General features: G+C 41.4%; 2 protein-coding genes across 4 annotated transcripts in view; one reads left to right on the top strand and one right to left on the bottom strand.

The window, feature by feature from the left end:
* Positions 1 to 39: 39 nt before the first annotated feature.
* On the bottom strand, positions 40 to 12,964 carry ahi1 (Abelson helper integration site 1). The gene is made up of 24 exons (XM_086094824.1): positions 12,463 to 12,964; positions 11,808 to 11,914; positions 11,020 to 11,432; positions 10,879 to 10,952; positions 10,344 to 10,530; positions 9,826 to 10,018; positions 9,654 to 9,749; positions 8,336 to 8,521; positions 8,014 to 8,169; positions 7,607 to 7,739; positions 7,417 to 7,540; positions 6,595 to 6,824; positions 6,274 to 6,377; positions 5,868 to 5,986; positions 5,284 to 5,555; positions 4,830 to 4,993; positions 4,709 to 4,742; positions 4,017 to 4,045; positions 3,573 to 3,665; positions 3,011 to 3,055; positions 2,670 to 2,832; positions 1,356 to 1,417; positions 920 to 1,008; positions 40 to 573 (listed from the first exon to the last, which is right to left on the bottom strand). The coding sequence occupies exons 1-24, from the start codon at positions 12,470 to 12,472 to the stop codon at positions 390 to 392; spliced, it is 3,267 nt and encodes a 1,088-aa protein (XP_085950950.1). The 5' UTR covers positions 12,473 to 12,964; the 3' UTR covers positions 40 to 389.
* Positions 12,559 to 13,037, top strand: part of LOC147162604 (otoferlin-like) — a 34,936-nt gene continuing 34,457 nt past the window's right edge. For all 3 annotated transcript variants that reach the window (XM_086094822.1, XM_086094819.1, XM_086094820.1), the window contains exon 1: positions 12,559 to 12,688. The gene's annotated coding sequence lies outside the window, so the exon portion shown is untranslated. The remainder of the gene's footprint in view (positions 12,689 to 13,037) is intronic.

Genomic DNA, 13,037 nt, shown 5'->3' with positions numbered 1-13,037 from the left:
TTCCGGATGCACTCCAAAAGACGACAAAGGCAACTCAAATGATGGTAAAAAGTTTAATACTGTATAAAAATCCACGCTAATGTAAACTTTTGTCACAATAAAATTATATATGTGTATAGTACAACCTCCAAAGTGATGCAATTTGGGACTTCAAACTGTCAATTTGTGTGATTTTAACACATCTTGCGCACACAAATTCATTTGAGTTGTATTACACAGTGAGTTAATAACGTATAAGTAAATTAGAACGCCACATTGTGTTCCACTTTGGAGGTCCCACTGTATAGAAGTTCATTCCGTACAATAAATAACGTCAAAATGGTTTACACTTTTTATACAAAAATAATACCCCAAAAAAGTGATTGTCTTCTTTACAAAATCATGAATTGTCAGGGGTCGAGTCGCATAGCTACACCGGGTCTCTTCGGGAGGGGACGGCGAGCGGGTCGGGCTTCCTTGTCGACTGACCCGGTTCCGACATCCGGGTCGGAAAACGTGACCTGAGATGATGCGGGCAGTGGTGGTGGCGGAAGCCTTTTCACGTTCTTCTTCACTTTCTTTTTCTTTTTAAGTCTGTGCCAAGAGGAAAATATCCAAATGAATAGACAACAAATACAGATGTATTTCTCTTTTAGGCTAATGCTGATTGCGGTATTTGGCAGAATACATTTCCAATAACAGATTAATTGAGTTTCTAATGCTGCGCATTAAGAAAGTTGGGGCACTTGTAAGTTAAAACTTAATGGGCAATTACAAAAATTTAAATTTTTTGCTTGGTGCGTAATAATAGCAAGGGTTAGTGTTATTACTATTAACTTTTTTATTATAGTGGTTTGCATTGATGTTACGAATGTATTTATAATCATGCAGATATATAATACAAAAAGAGACTTAAAAAGCAATACAGTAAAATACTTACTTAGCTTCCATCAACTCTGGCTCGGTGTCGGTTAGGGTGGGCTCAGAGAGAAACCGAAGTTCCCCGGAAGGAGTAATTGCAGTGGAAATCTTGGAATTGCACAGGGTGACATTTATTAATGAGTAAATACCATTTGGGTTAATTATGTTTAATTAGTGCCTTCATTTTGGGGAGGAAAAAGTAAAACCTTTGAACCCATACAAAATCTATGCAAAAACTGCATTTTTTTGCTTCCTTTGGGCAACTGAAAGTCGCATGAGCTGCTACTAAATACTTGTGTTTGTCATCTGCCATCGAGAGCTACCACCGTGTGGCTCTTCTTCTAACTGACTTCTATAAGGACACCACCAAGCCAGCCCGCACAGGTTGTTTGAAAAGGCTTTTTTAAAAGTGCTTCAACATAAATGCAACACAGCATGTTACAAAATCAGCTCACCCTGGTAGGCGTCGGCCTCTCCACAGCCGCCTCTGCCGCCGCCGCCTCCTCGCCAGAGTCTCCTACGAGCGCAAAACAGCTCAGCACGTCGCCATAAAAACGCATCATAAGACAATATGGTATAAAGTGTTTATTGCGTAAGATACGTTCCACACCCACCCACAATCTGTGAAAATACACACTACCAGCCTTTCATTAAGACAAAATGACTACAAGAGTGACTAAGAACAGGTGCAAAGGAATCCTTTACAAAGTGTGTTTTAATAAGTTAAAATGAGTTTAAAGAGAAAGTCAACCTTAAACATGTCTTGACAATAATATGTTATATGTGACCTCACTCGTCTAAACATGACATTCTGATTAATATTACATTTGTGGAATACGAGTTATGATGCAAAATCCAGCCGTTTATATCCGTCTAAGGAGGCGGCCATTTTGCCACTTGCTGTCGACTGAAGATGGCATCACAGTTGCTCAGGGCTCAGGCAACGACCAATCACAGCTTACCTGTTTTCTGAAGCTAAGCTGTGATTGGTTGTTACCTGAGGCCTGAGCAACTGTGATGTCATTTTCACTCGCCAGCAAGTGGCAAAATGGCTGCCTTCTGATATTGATAAAAACTGCTGGATTTTGCTGCTTAACTCATATTCCACTAATGCAATATTAACCAGAATAGTATTTGGACTAGTGGTGCTGCATAGAACATATTATTGTCATGAATTGTTTGGGGGGGCTGAATTCCCCCTTTAACTCATTCACTTGCAGCCATTTTCAGCAATCTCCTTAGCTCCTGACTGTTTTATTGGATTTTGACAGATTTTCCAAGGCTTACAGAATATTGTGTTCTATCGCTATCAAAACATGGAACCTACCAAAAGAAAGATTATAGTTTCTTATTTTATCGGGAAAAAAAAATATTTCTATCTGTTTCCGTTTTGCAGCAATTAGCATTAGAATATAGCTAAGTTTCATCAATATTCACAAATCTGTTCAGAACTGTAGGTAAATCAGCTTGTTTTCAACATGGCCCTGGTTGATCTCTTCTACTCTTATCGCCACCTGCTGGCCGTTTTTGTAATAACTACCATTGCTTCGACGGTTCTGTGCAGTTGAGAGGCTGCATCGAAGCCTTCTGTATGCTCTAGCATAAATAAATAAATAAAATAGAGCGTATTTATACGTTTTTGGGAGCAAATGAGTTAAAGAGTGCGGTGGGATTAATTTTTTTTTTTATATATATAGTCTCTCTATATTGCAGGCTGGTATGCAAGATATCCCCCACAATAAACAGGGGTTCACTGTATCCCGACTTACTCAGATCTGTGACATAGGCCACGAGAAAGTATCCCTGCTGCCCGTCCGCCAGGCTCCCGAACCACCAGTTGTCATTGTCCTTATACAGCACGCGGATGGCGTCGCCGCGCCGCAACGTCAGCTCGTCAGAGCGGTTGGCCTTGTAGTCGTACAGCGACACCACCTGTGTGTGTGTGTGAGAGAGAGAGAGAGAGAGAGAGAGAGAGAGAGAGAGAGAGAGAGAGAGAGAGAGAGAGAGAGAGAGAGAGAGAGAGAGAGAGAGAGAGAGAGCCACATGGCAGGTGATCACCGCAGAGAAAGAGTTATGTTGTATTAGTAGCCAGAGTAGAGTGGACGCTTACCACATGTTGAGACAACTCCGCCGGAGGGTCGTAGCTAGGAAGAGACTGGAATGACAAATAAGCAGGTAAGTGTAAAAGATATATTTTTTATTGTATCACTGTATCAAAATTACTAGCGTACATTTATCTTGAGGACAGAAATATTTGGCCCCAGGCTGCAAGCGGAATTCTCGCGGTATTTGTGAGTTAACAGACCCCCAAGGAACCATCTTGTACTGAGCCCGCTGTGTCTGTGTTGCCTAATGTACCTAATGTACCGACCCCAAACGGATTTTCTGCATCCATGATTTGGCAGCTAGGCTTGGCGAAGATCTGGCATTTTCAAACACTGAAATCACTATCATGTCAAATTCAAAAGCTAAGCAGAGCTGCGGAGTCCTTGAATGCTCAGATTAGCTTACTAGTGCTAATTGTCCCCACAGTAGGGGAGGGGAGGGGTGAGCAAAGAACGACTGAAAACTAAGCACGCCACAGACATATTATTAAGACACCTGGGAACCGTTTTAAATGCTAGGTGAACATCTGCCTGTTTCCTTTCAAGTTAATGAGATGGCATCCTCACCGCCTGAAGCCGGAACGACGGCGTTTCCTTTCGATGTAGCCCGACTTGACTGAAGCCGCCCAACAGAGGAGGGAGCGAGGCGTTGGATCTTATCTGAGGGAGAAACGGAGGCCTTAGTTCCATAGAACGCACTTGGCTTTAACTGGTAGCGTGATTTTATACTCCTAGCAGCCATCACATCATTATTCAGTCATATTCGACACAAAAGCTGTATCAAAAGCATGTGTGCATAAAGAACCCGTTTTGATTGCCACCATAAGATAATTTGTTTGCTATTGTGGTTGTAATATACCTTGTGTCATGGTTGACTCTCGTGCAGTCATTAGTATCCACAATATCTGACACAGTATGAACACCTTTGACAGTGCCAATCACAACTATGCATCCTCATCGGTTGTGTGCATTAAATAGAAGAGGTTATGAATATTAAAAAAAATTTTTTACCGTGCTGACATCTGAAAACAGGCTCCTTCCTGTCACACGGAGACAGAAAATATAGATGTAGTTAATTGTTGAAGTAATAAAAGGTACTCTTCTGAAAGTAAATCAGGAATTCTCAAAATGTGGGTCCAGGGAAACAAAACCATCAGAATATTATGACAATGAAGTTTTATTTTATCAAGGGAAAAAAAAGTTTTACCTCGACAAGAACAAAAACATATTTTGTAAAAGTCATATTCTCTAAGCTAAAGTTGTAAGCTTATAATTTATATAAAGCCAAAGAGGAATTTCACAAATGCTACTTAAACTAATTTGCCCCAAAAAACGTTTAAATATGTTCTATTGTAAATGTTTAAGTGTCCCAAAGACGTATTTATACATTTTTATGTTTTTTTTATGCTAGAACATACAGAAGGCTTTGATGCAGCCTCTGCTGCAAAGAACGGTTGAAGAAATGGTAGTTATTACACAAACGGCCAGCAGGTGGCAGCAGAGCATAGTAAATGAACCAGGACCATGTTGAAAAAACCCTCAATTACTCAGAATTCTAAATAGATTTGTGAATAATGATTAAACTTAGTCACATGCAGATGGTACGCACTTTTTTGAATGATATGACTGCATATTATGAATTACACTGAAAATTTGCAGACCGCCATGGATGTCACTTTGAGAACCACTGAAGTAAACAGTACCTGGTTCAACAGATGACAACCTGTGATGTGGATCCTTCAAACAAAACAACATAGAAAATTATGTTACAAATTTTAAAACGGGGAGAAAAAAAAAAGAGGATTTGATGTACTGTATATTTACAAGGACGGAATCCATTTGCTCTTTGACTCGCTGCATTTTCAACGCCAGCCTGGTAGCCTGGCTCAACTGGTCCATGGAGAGGGACGTCGGCGTGCTGCGAAGCAGCTCAGGGGTGTTTGACGCCGGCCTGAGCTCCTTCATGCCAAGTACGTCCAGTTGGGACACTAAAAGTGAAAAAAAAAAAAAAAAACTTTAATGTGTGTAGTTGTGAGGAAACAACAAGTAACAGACTAATCGGTTCTAATAATTAATTGGGAGGCAATTATGGAGTTGATTTTTCTATATTCCCCACAAAAATGTTTGTTTACATATTGCTAAAACTACTTTGCAGTTATATATATTGTTGAACATTCAAAATGTTAATTACTTAAGCCCTTTATTTTCACATTAGCTGCAAAGAGAAAAACATGCATTTGTATTATACAGGGAATCTATTTTAAGCGCTCAGTTCCACCTTTGCGGTCATGCAGGTAAAGTTGCACGGGCTGGTCCTCCCCAAAGGCGCAGAAAGCCACCATATTCTCGTGAGGGTGGAAAGCCACCCCGCACAAGGCCGAGCTGTAGCAAAGCTCCGAGTAGACCGCCACCTGGTCGCCGGATTCGGTGTTCCAAACGTAAGCCATTCCGTCCTCGCTGCCAGAGAAGATGAAGCTGCCGCACGGCGAGAAGGTGCTGTTGACCCTCTCTCTGTGGTTGGTGGCTCCCATGTACCTTTTCATTGTCATACTGAGACGAAAAAAATATGACTGGTATGGTTAGAGCCCCATTTAGGGCTACCTAAATGGGCTACATAGGAATTTATATGCAAACATAAACAGTTTAACAATAATCTCACAACATTGATTTCTGCTCCATGTACAGCATTTTGTATGCAGCAAAGTTTGTTTTAAAGTGCTAATAGAAATAAAGTCGCGTTGAATTGAGACTCATTTTCAACGATATTAGCTTGCATGTTCATCCCCGCTACAGTTTATAATCCTTACACTGTCGAGTGACAAAGGGGTGATGACAAATCCTAATGGGGAACTTCAGTCTTACATTCTCAGATCCAAGTTCCTAAGGATGTTGTCTGTGGCATGAATGAGGAGGCAGCGCCCGTTTGGATGGACCTGCAGCATGTTGATGGGGATCCCCTTGAGGTCTGCCTCGGTGTGGATCTGTAAGGCGACGACGTGTAGCGTTTAGCGCACACCTTAATCCTTGTTATGCTGAAGTCTAGACATGTAATGAATAATCAACAACTATGATGTTAATTTGTTAATACGTCTATTCATGCAGGCAGGAAGAACACTTTCTGAAAAAAATATAACTTTTTTTCTCTATGCAAAGGTGAAAACTACAAACAATCAAAATAGGAAATACAAATGTTTTTATGAATAAAAGATATTATTTTAAAGCCTCATCACTCAGCCCCCGCTGAGCTAAGGCGTGGTGAATCTGTTACCTTCTCCACACACCAGTGACGCCAAGGTTGTTCCTCGCCGTTGCTTACTGAAGTCTTCCACATGATGATACTTCCTGTGTTGTCAGCCGAAAACATCCTGTGTCCTGACGTTTTGCGGAAATCAACATCATTCAATAGACTATTTCATAAATAATGTTTGTAAACAAAAGGCAGGTTACGTCAAGGTGGTAGAAAAAAAAGACTGAGGACTGCTGGGTTGCATTGAAACAATGACAAAAATGTGTTGCTCTAAACATTTTTTTTAAAGGTTTGCCACCCAGAAGTACAGTACATGTGATGTCACGGTGAAACGTCCTTTACCTTCGGCGTCGAAGCAAATGGTGTTGATGAAACCACCATGGGCCTCGAACTCGCGCAGGAGAAGGCCGTTGACGTCGTCAACATCAAGTCGCCACGCTCGGACCACGCAGTCGTAGCCGCCGCTGATCACCAGATGCTGCGCCGCCGGGTGGTACCGGGCCGAATACACGAACGACGGGTGCGGCAGAACCTTCCGTGCGCTCGGGTTGAGCTGCTCCACATCCCACTCCCTGCAAACACCAGGTAACGGTGCCAAGATCACGTCCATGGTTTGATTTAATCGTATCTAATAGATGCCAAACTCCACTTCATCAAATAAACACCTCACCTCAAACAAGACATATTTCCTCAAAGAGCGGCCTTCGCTTTTATCGACCTGTGATAATTAGTTGCCGACTGTGTCGTTCATTTGAAATGTACATACACCCAACCTCAAATAACAACAACATATTTTCTCAAATAGCGATCATCCCTGAACAAATGAACAAATAAACCGCTCACTTTAAAACAACAACAACATATTTCTAATTTAACAATTAGGGTGTGTCATCTATTCAGAAAAAAACAAAGAGCTTACCTCAAATAATATATATTCCTCAAATAGCCTCAAAGAGAAGCACTCTTCAATTAATTGCCAGGTGTGTCCTCCCCTTAACAAATAAACACCTCACCTCAAAAAATTTAGTTCCTAAACCAGTGACCTTCTGTTTAATGGATGCTGCGTAACAATTAGTCGTCAGGTTTGTCTGTCCATTTGAAAAAACAGACACCTCACCTCAAATAAAACGTTTCCTCAAAAAACGTTACGTGTGAGAATCGCACCTGACAGTTCCGTCGGACGAGACGGACAAAAGACGTCTGTCGTCAGCGGACCAGCAGAGTTCGTAGACGATTTTAAGATGGCCGCTGAAGGCAGCCAAGGCTTTCCCTGAGGGAATCTCAAACACTGAAACATAAACGACATTTAATATTAGTGAAGAATTAAATCAACAGAGGTGAGGATATCACTCACCTACAACAGGGAACAAATCTCTGTCGGCACATGCGGCGGCCAGAAGCGTCCCGGCGTGAGAGAAAAGCACCGTCAAGCAGCCCATATGACCCCCACGGAACGCCAGCACGGGTTTGTTGGGAATCCGACATACCTTTAAAACAAAGCCTGGGATTTTATTCCGGATGCCCGAAAAGTTTAGATACAATTATTAATGGCAATTTGCTCAGCAGAACATAAGCTCTTTCTGTAGTACCCTAAAATGTCCAGCGCCATTCTAAGGCTATCAGAGGGGTAGCTGGCCATCTTGACAGAAAAGAGCCGTGGTAACTTGACTTACAAATTGAATTGCTTCCCTGACTAAGTCTGTAATTTAATTTACTCGTGTAAATAAAACTGCGAGGGTCCACAGTGTTCTTGACATCGACCTGCCCAGGAATTCTGCTCCACTTCAATGCTGGAGCGCTCTTCCCTTCTGCGTGTGAGATGGACGCCATCTTGGGGGCGCCGTCCTGCAGTTCGCTGTAAGTGGTGCTGCCTCGCTCCTCCTGCAGCGCCATCATGGAACGCATGCTCGGGTCCACCTGAATGTATTTCAAAGCGATGACCACGTTTTGTGTGCTTGTATCTTCAATTTTGATGAATTTCTGACAGCCATAATTATGAATTAAACATGATATTTGAGTTTATTTTTCCGTAAGTGGATGATACAACAAAATGGCCGCTATTTTTTTCCTTCTTCTTACTCACGTGCTGAGGTAGCCTGATGCCTTTGATGGTGACGTAGAGTGTGGATGCGTATTTAACGCGGGGGTAATGCTGCCACCACTTTACCACCTCTATGGTGCGAGGCTGCCTCTTGGCCGACGTCGGTGGGCAGTAGAGCTGCAGGCGGATTTTGCTGCCGGTGTTTAGCACACCATTGGCGCCGACTAGCTAAAAGGAAAAAAAAAATTTAAAAAAATAGCATAAGCAAAAAGAGACAAGCTGGATTTTTTCTTTTTTTTAAACAATCAAAACTGGGAACAAACTTCAAGGGCCAGGTTACAAAAATGTTAAATTGTGAATATGTATTGTCCATTTATTTCATAAAATAAAAAAAATGCACATGTATTTCTTCCATTAATCAATATATTGTCATGTTATTATTTACAGTAGGGATGTCCCAATCCCATTTGTTGGCACTTAAGCCCAAGTCACTTGATTTTGAGTATCTGCCGATTCCAAGTCCCGATCGATCACCCTGGCAATGCATTAAGAAGGGGAAAAAAAGTGCTTTCAACTTGTCTATTGTCCTCCTTTTAATATTCAAATAAAGGTATCCCAACCTGATACCTTTTTAATGTGGCTATAAGTCTAGTGCAGCAAAGGTTCAAATTAAGTAAACAAAATCTTATCTTTTTTTGTAGCATGCCATTTTGTGAATGTGCTTTTTTGCCTCATCTTGTTCATGCCATAACACCAGCCGGAAACAATACATTATGTAACATAAAATTCAGCTATTGTTGTTTTATTTGGCCGTATCTTTGTACCCCAGGATAAATTAAGCCACTTCATGACTGAAAAATTTTGGAAATATGAAAATATATATATATATATATCTTTCATCACTTCATATCAATCGGCTGCAAATTACGTGATAGGCCCTATTTTCCTAATTTACACATTTTCAGAAATAGGCAGCTCATAAAAAGACTTGGTTGCGATGTCACACTTGAAGGGGGGGCAGGAAGTCCACAGACCCAACTACTGTAATTGTATATAAGCAATTAAACATAAATGTTGCACAACGAGCCCCCTTTAACCCCTTCAAACTTGCATTTTTTCTGCTGGGCAAATAGTTTTTTTAATTTTAATTTTTTATTTTGACTCTTTTCTCAGATAAGAACAACATTGAATTCAACATCAACTTGCGATTTGTTAGCTAGGATCCAATCATGAACCAGAAGTGTTGACATCATCCAAAGTATGCATTTTGATTGGTTTCGACGTGCAAATATGTCATGGCCACTGCAATCATCTATAGGTCAGAAGCGGTTGAATAGCAACTAGGATTCGACGAAAATACCTTCAGGAAGGCCCACGCAATCTTTCTGAATCCTCGCTCATGTATCTCAACGTCAACATTGGCTTTGGCTTCCTCCATGGTGAGGAAGTCCAGGATCTTTGAGGGAAAGGGAGAAGGAAGGCAACCAATTACAGACTGAAAAAAGTCTCTGAAGATTTTGTGTGCGCGGCACCTCAAAGAAGAGAACAACTTTTGGGCTCTCGGGGTCCCGCCCGACAAAGTGCGTGAAGGGCTCGTTGAAGATGATCTGCTCCTTCCACTCGGGGACGACTGACTTGTTCTTCTTAAAGTCAAACGGCTGCGTCATGATGGGGAGGATGTGGTCCACGGTGTCTCGCTCGTAAAACGATGATACAGGACGATGGCTGAGATGCAAACATACAGTAGTGTCGCATTTGATTAGTGTTTGAGTGCATACACGAAGTATTCGCTGTGTTTCACATTTTGTGAGTTTTCAGCTTCATCCCACAATGGATGAACATTTTAGATTTGTGACAATTTGTTGGGAAATATAAAAAAAAAAAAAATCAAGTGGACATGTATTCACAGCTTTTGCCATGTAGCTAAAAATTGGTCTCAGTTGCATCATGTTTCCACTTACAAAATTATTTTTTTTTTAATTCCATGACGTCATTATTATAGGATGTTTGTTTAAGGGGGGAAAATAACATTAACGGTACCCTTCCTTACCTGTCTTCCTTCTTAACGTACTGGCCCGTGATGTCATCCACCACATGGACCTTCACCATGGGATGAGAGATGCGCAGGTCCGTCTTGAGGCCATCTGTTCGGTGCACGTACACCCCCAGCACCAGACCGTCATTTTCATCGAGGTCTGTTTTTTTCGGCACTTCATTGGCGTTCTCTTCCTCCAATGCTGAAAAAACAAAACAAAAAAAAAAACGGTCAAAACTTAATTAAAATGTAAAATAATTAAATGATGGCGTATTATATTTTATAACAGTACTTAACCTATTTAATAATGTTACTAGTTCATCTACTGCCACGGATTTGAGATCAGCACAGCTTTTGAGAAGAAAACAAATATGGAAGTGAACATGGCTTGTTTATTATGAGGGAGAGAAATGCCAAAACCTTAGGAGTTGGGCAGGTTTATGTTATCTCTGGGGTGGCCAGGGAATGCCTTGGGATCCCCCAGAAGAGCTAGACGAAGTGGTAGGGGAGTGTGAAGTCTGGGCTTCCCGAACTCAAACAGTTTACTTACTTGACTTTTTCTTCTTCTTTTTCTTCTTTCTGTCTTTAGAGTCACTCTCCACATCACCGTCCTGGTCATGATCCCTGATGGAGAAAAGCTCAAACAATCAACAACTTAATATGAAATCAAAATAAGACAATAAGAACTCACCCAACATCTGATTCGGTCGATTTCAGCTTCTTCTTCTTTTTCTTCTTCCCAACGTACTCACTCCCTTGTGTCTCTTCGTTTTCTGGCGCCATTTGTTGCTGGTATTCCCGCAGCAGTTCATCGCCGTCCTTGTCGTCATCTCCCTTGGCGTCATCTTTCCGTGCTTCCTTCTTACTCGCGAGTCTCGCTTCCTTCGGTACATCATCTGCTTCTGATAGGGCAGCTTTGTTGGGCAAAGGTCGGCCAGGCAGCTCCCTCTTAGTCTTCCTCTTGGCTTTTGAAGGCGGAGTGTCTTCTTCATTGTTGACTTTTGTGGATGTTTCACACTCATTGCCGCCGTGTTCAGGATGATGTCTGGCATCGTCATCGGACTCCCCGTCCTTCTTAAGACGAAGGTTTTTGAGAGTCTGAAGCTGGAGAGAGGGGAAAAAAATCAGATTAACATTTTCTAAAAGAATACACCTCAAAAGTCAGAAAAAATAAACATTTTGTGCCGACTTTATGTAGAAACTTCAGTTACATTTAGATGTTATTTTATGCATGATTTTTTTTTTATGAATCGGACGATTACCCTAATTGTAATTTTTTTCTGCCCCAAGAAAAAAAAATCCAGATCAGTCGGGCTCTGATGTATTCCAAAAGAAGCAGCAGCCTTAAAGAGGGGTGTTAAGAAAATAAAAATACAGGAACCAGCTACTGGATTTCGATCAGTATATTTACATTGCATAAAATGTGAACTGGGCGAACGAGGAAACAGACAGCAGACAAATGTGAGGAAAATGACTTACCACTAGGCTCTCTTTGCTTTCGGGGTTTTTCTTCTTGGACTTTTTCTTACTTGGTTTATCAAACGTCTCGTTCAATCCGTCCTGGGTCGTTGTCCAGGTACTCTCACCTGCAATGTAGTAGCACACACAAATGAAGACAACAGCTCCTGGAAAAAGGCTGTATAGTTGCCGGGCTAAGTGACCGAACAAACAGAGTGACTCCAAATTGTACTTACGTGACACTTTATTATGTTACTAGGCAACAGAGTAATTCTAGCATGTTCATATGATCTCAGATCTCTAAGAAGTGTGTACAGCACTTTTTTGAATGAAAAATTTGGCAGGTTTAAAAGTATTTCAACTTAGTTCTTTATTATAATTTTAACCCCCAAAAAAGTAGTGGGAGGCGGTTAAACTAGAACCTTCTCTCAATGCCAAAAAATTGAAGTGTTTGAGGTTGTGTTTCCAGATAAACCCAAAAAGGTTTTAGTTTTTTTCCGTCGATGTCCTTAAATAAATAAATAAATAAAAGCTAAACCTTTTGCCACCCGGAAGTACATGAGAGGTCAAAATGGCGCTTTAAGATATAAACAATATGGAGCTACGCTGCTTTTTTTTTAAATACTTAGATAAATGTCATTTTGGGAAGCCACCATTAAAAAAAAAAGAAACTTACCTGCAGGCATTACCGAAGTCTGTCATTTAGCTAGCTACGTTAGCATGCTAACGTTAGCTTAGCAACAACAACAAAAAGCCAGGAGTGACGTCATACGTAGGGTCAAACGCTTGCCCTCTTGGCGCTCAAACGAGTCGACCACCCAGTTAACTCTAGCCCAGCTGGCGTCTCCCCCAAAAAATACACTATGAATGTTCAGATAACTACGACAAAATGCGTTAGTAAGGTAAGACCTCGCGCGCAGCTGCTCCGTAAGTTGTGATTCTTAGGTTCCGTGTAATCAATCACTGCATTTACACCGTTCGCCGTCAACAATTTACAGCATGTGAAGGAGGTCCGAGGGCCGTTTCGCTTTTCCCACCTCGAGACCACTTCGTATGTTTTATCAGCGTGACTTTCCAGTAATTTCCACGTATGCGTGTGGTTTATTCAGCCAAAAGTAGTGCAACATCGTTAGCAAAACACTCCAGACCGGCGTTGACATGGCTGCGTGAGCGACGCTTTCCCCTTTCTTTTTCGTCTTGTGTTTTTCTTTTTCTCCTCCTCGTCCTCTTCTTTGTGCTACTGCCCCCAGC

The sequence above is a fragment of the Leptonotus elevatus genome, chromosome 14 (genome assembly GCF_054856555.1).
Source record: "Leptonotus elevatus isolate MCC_2025b chromosome 14, RoL_Lele_1.0, whole genome shotgun sequence".
Lineage (NCBI taxonomy): Eukaryota > Metazoa > Chordata > Actinopteri > Syngnathiformes > Syngnathidae > Leptonotus > Leptonotus elevatus.
Note: the sequence above shows the minus strand (reverse complement) of the source record. Positions and strands in the feature narration are given on the sequence as shown.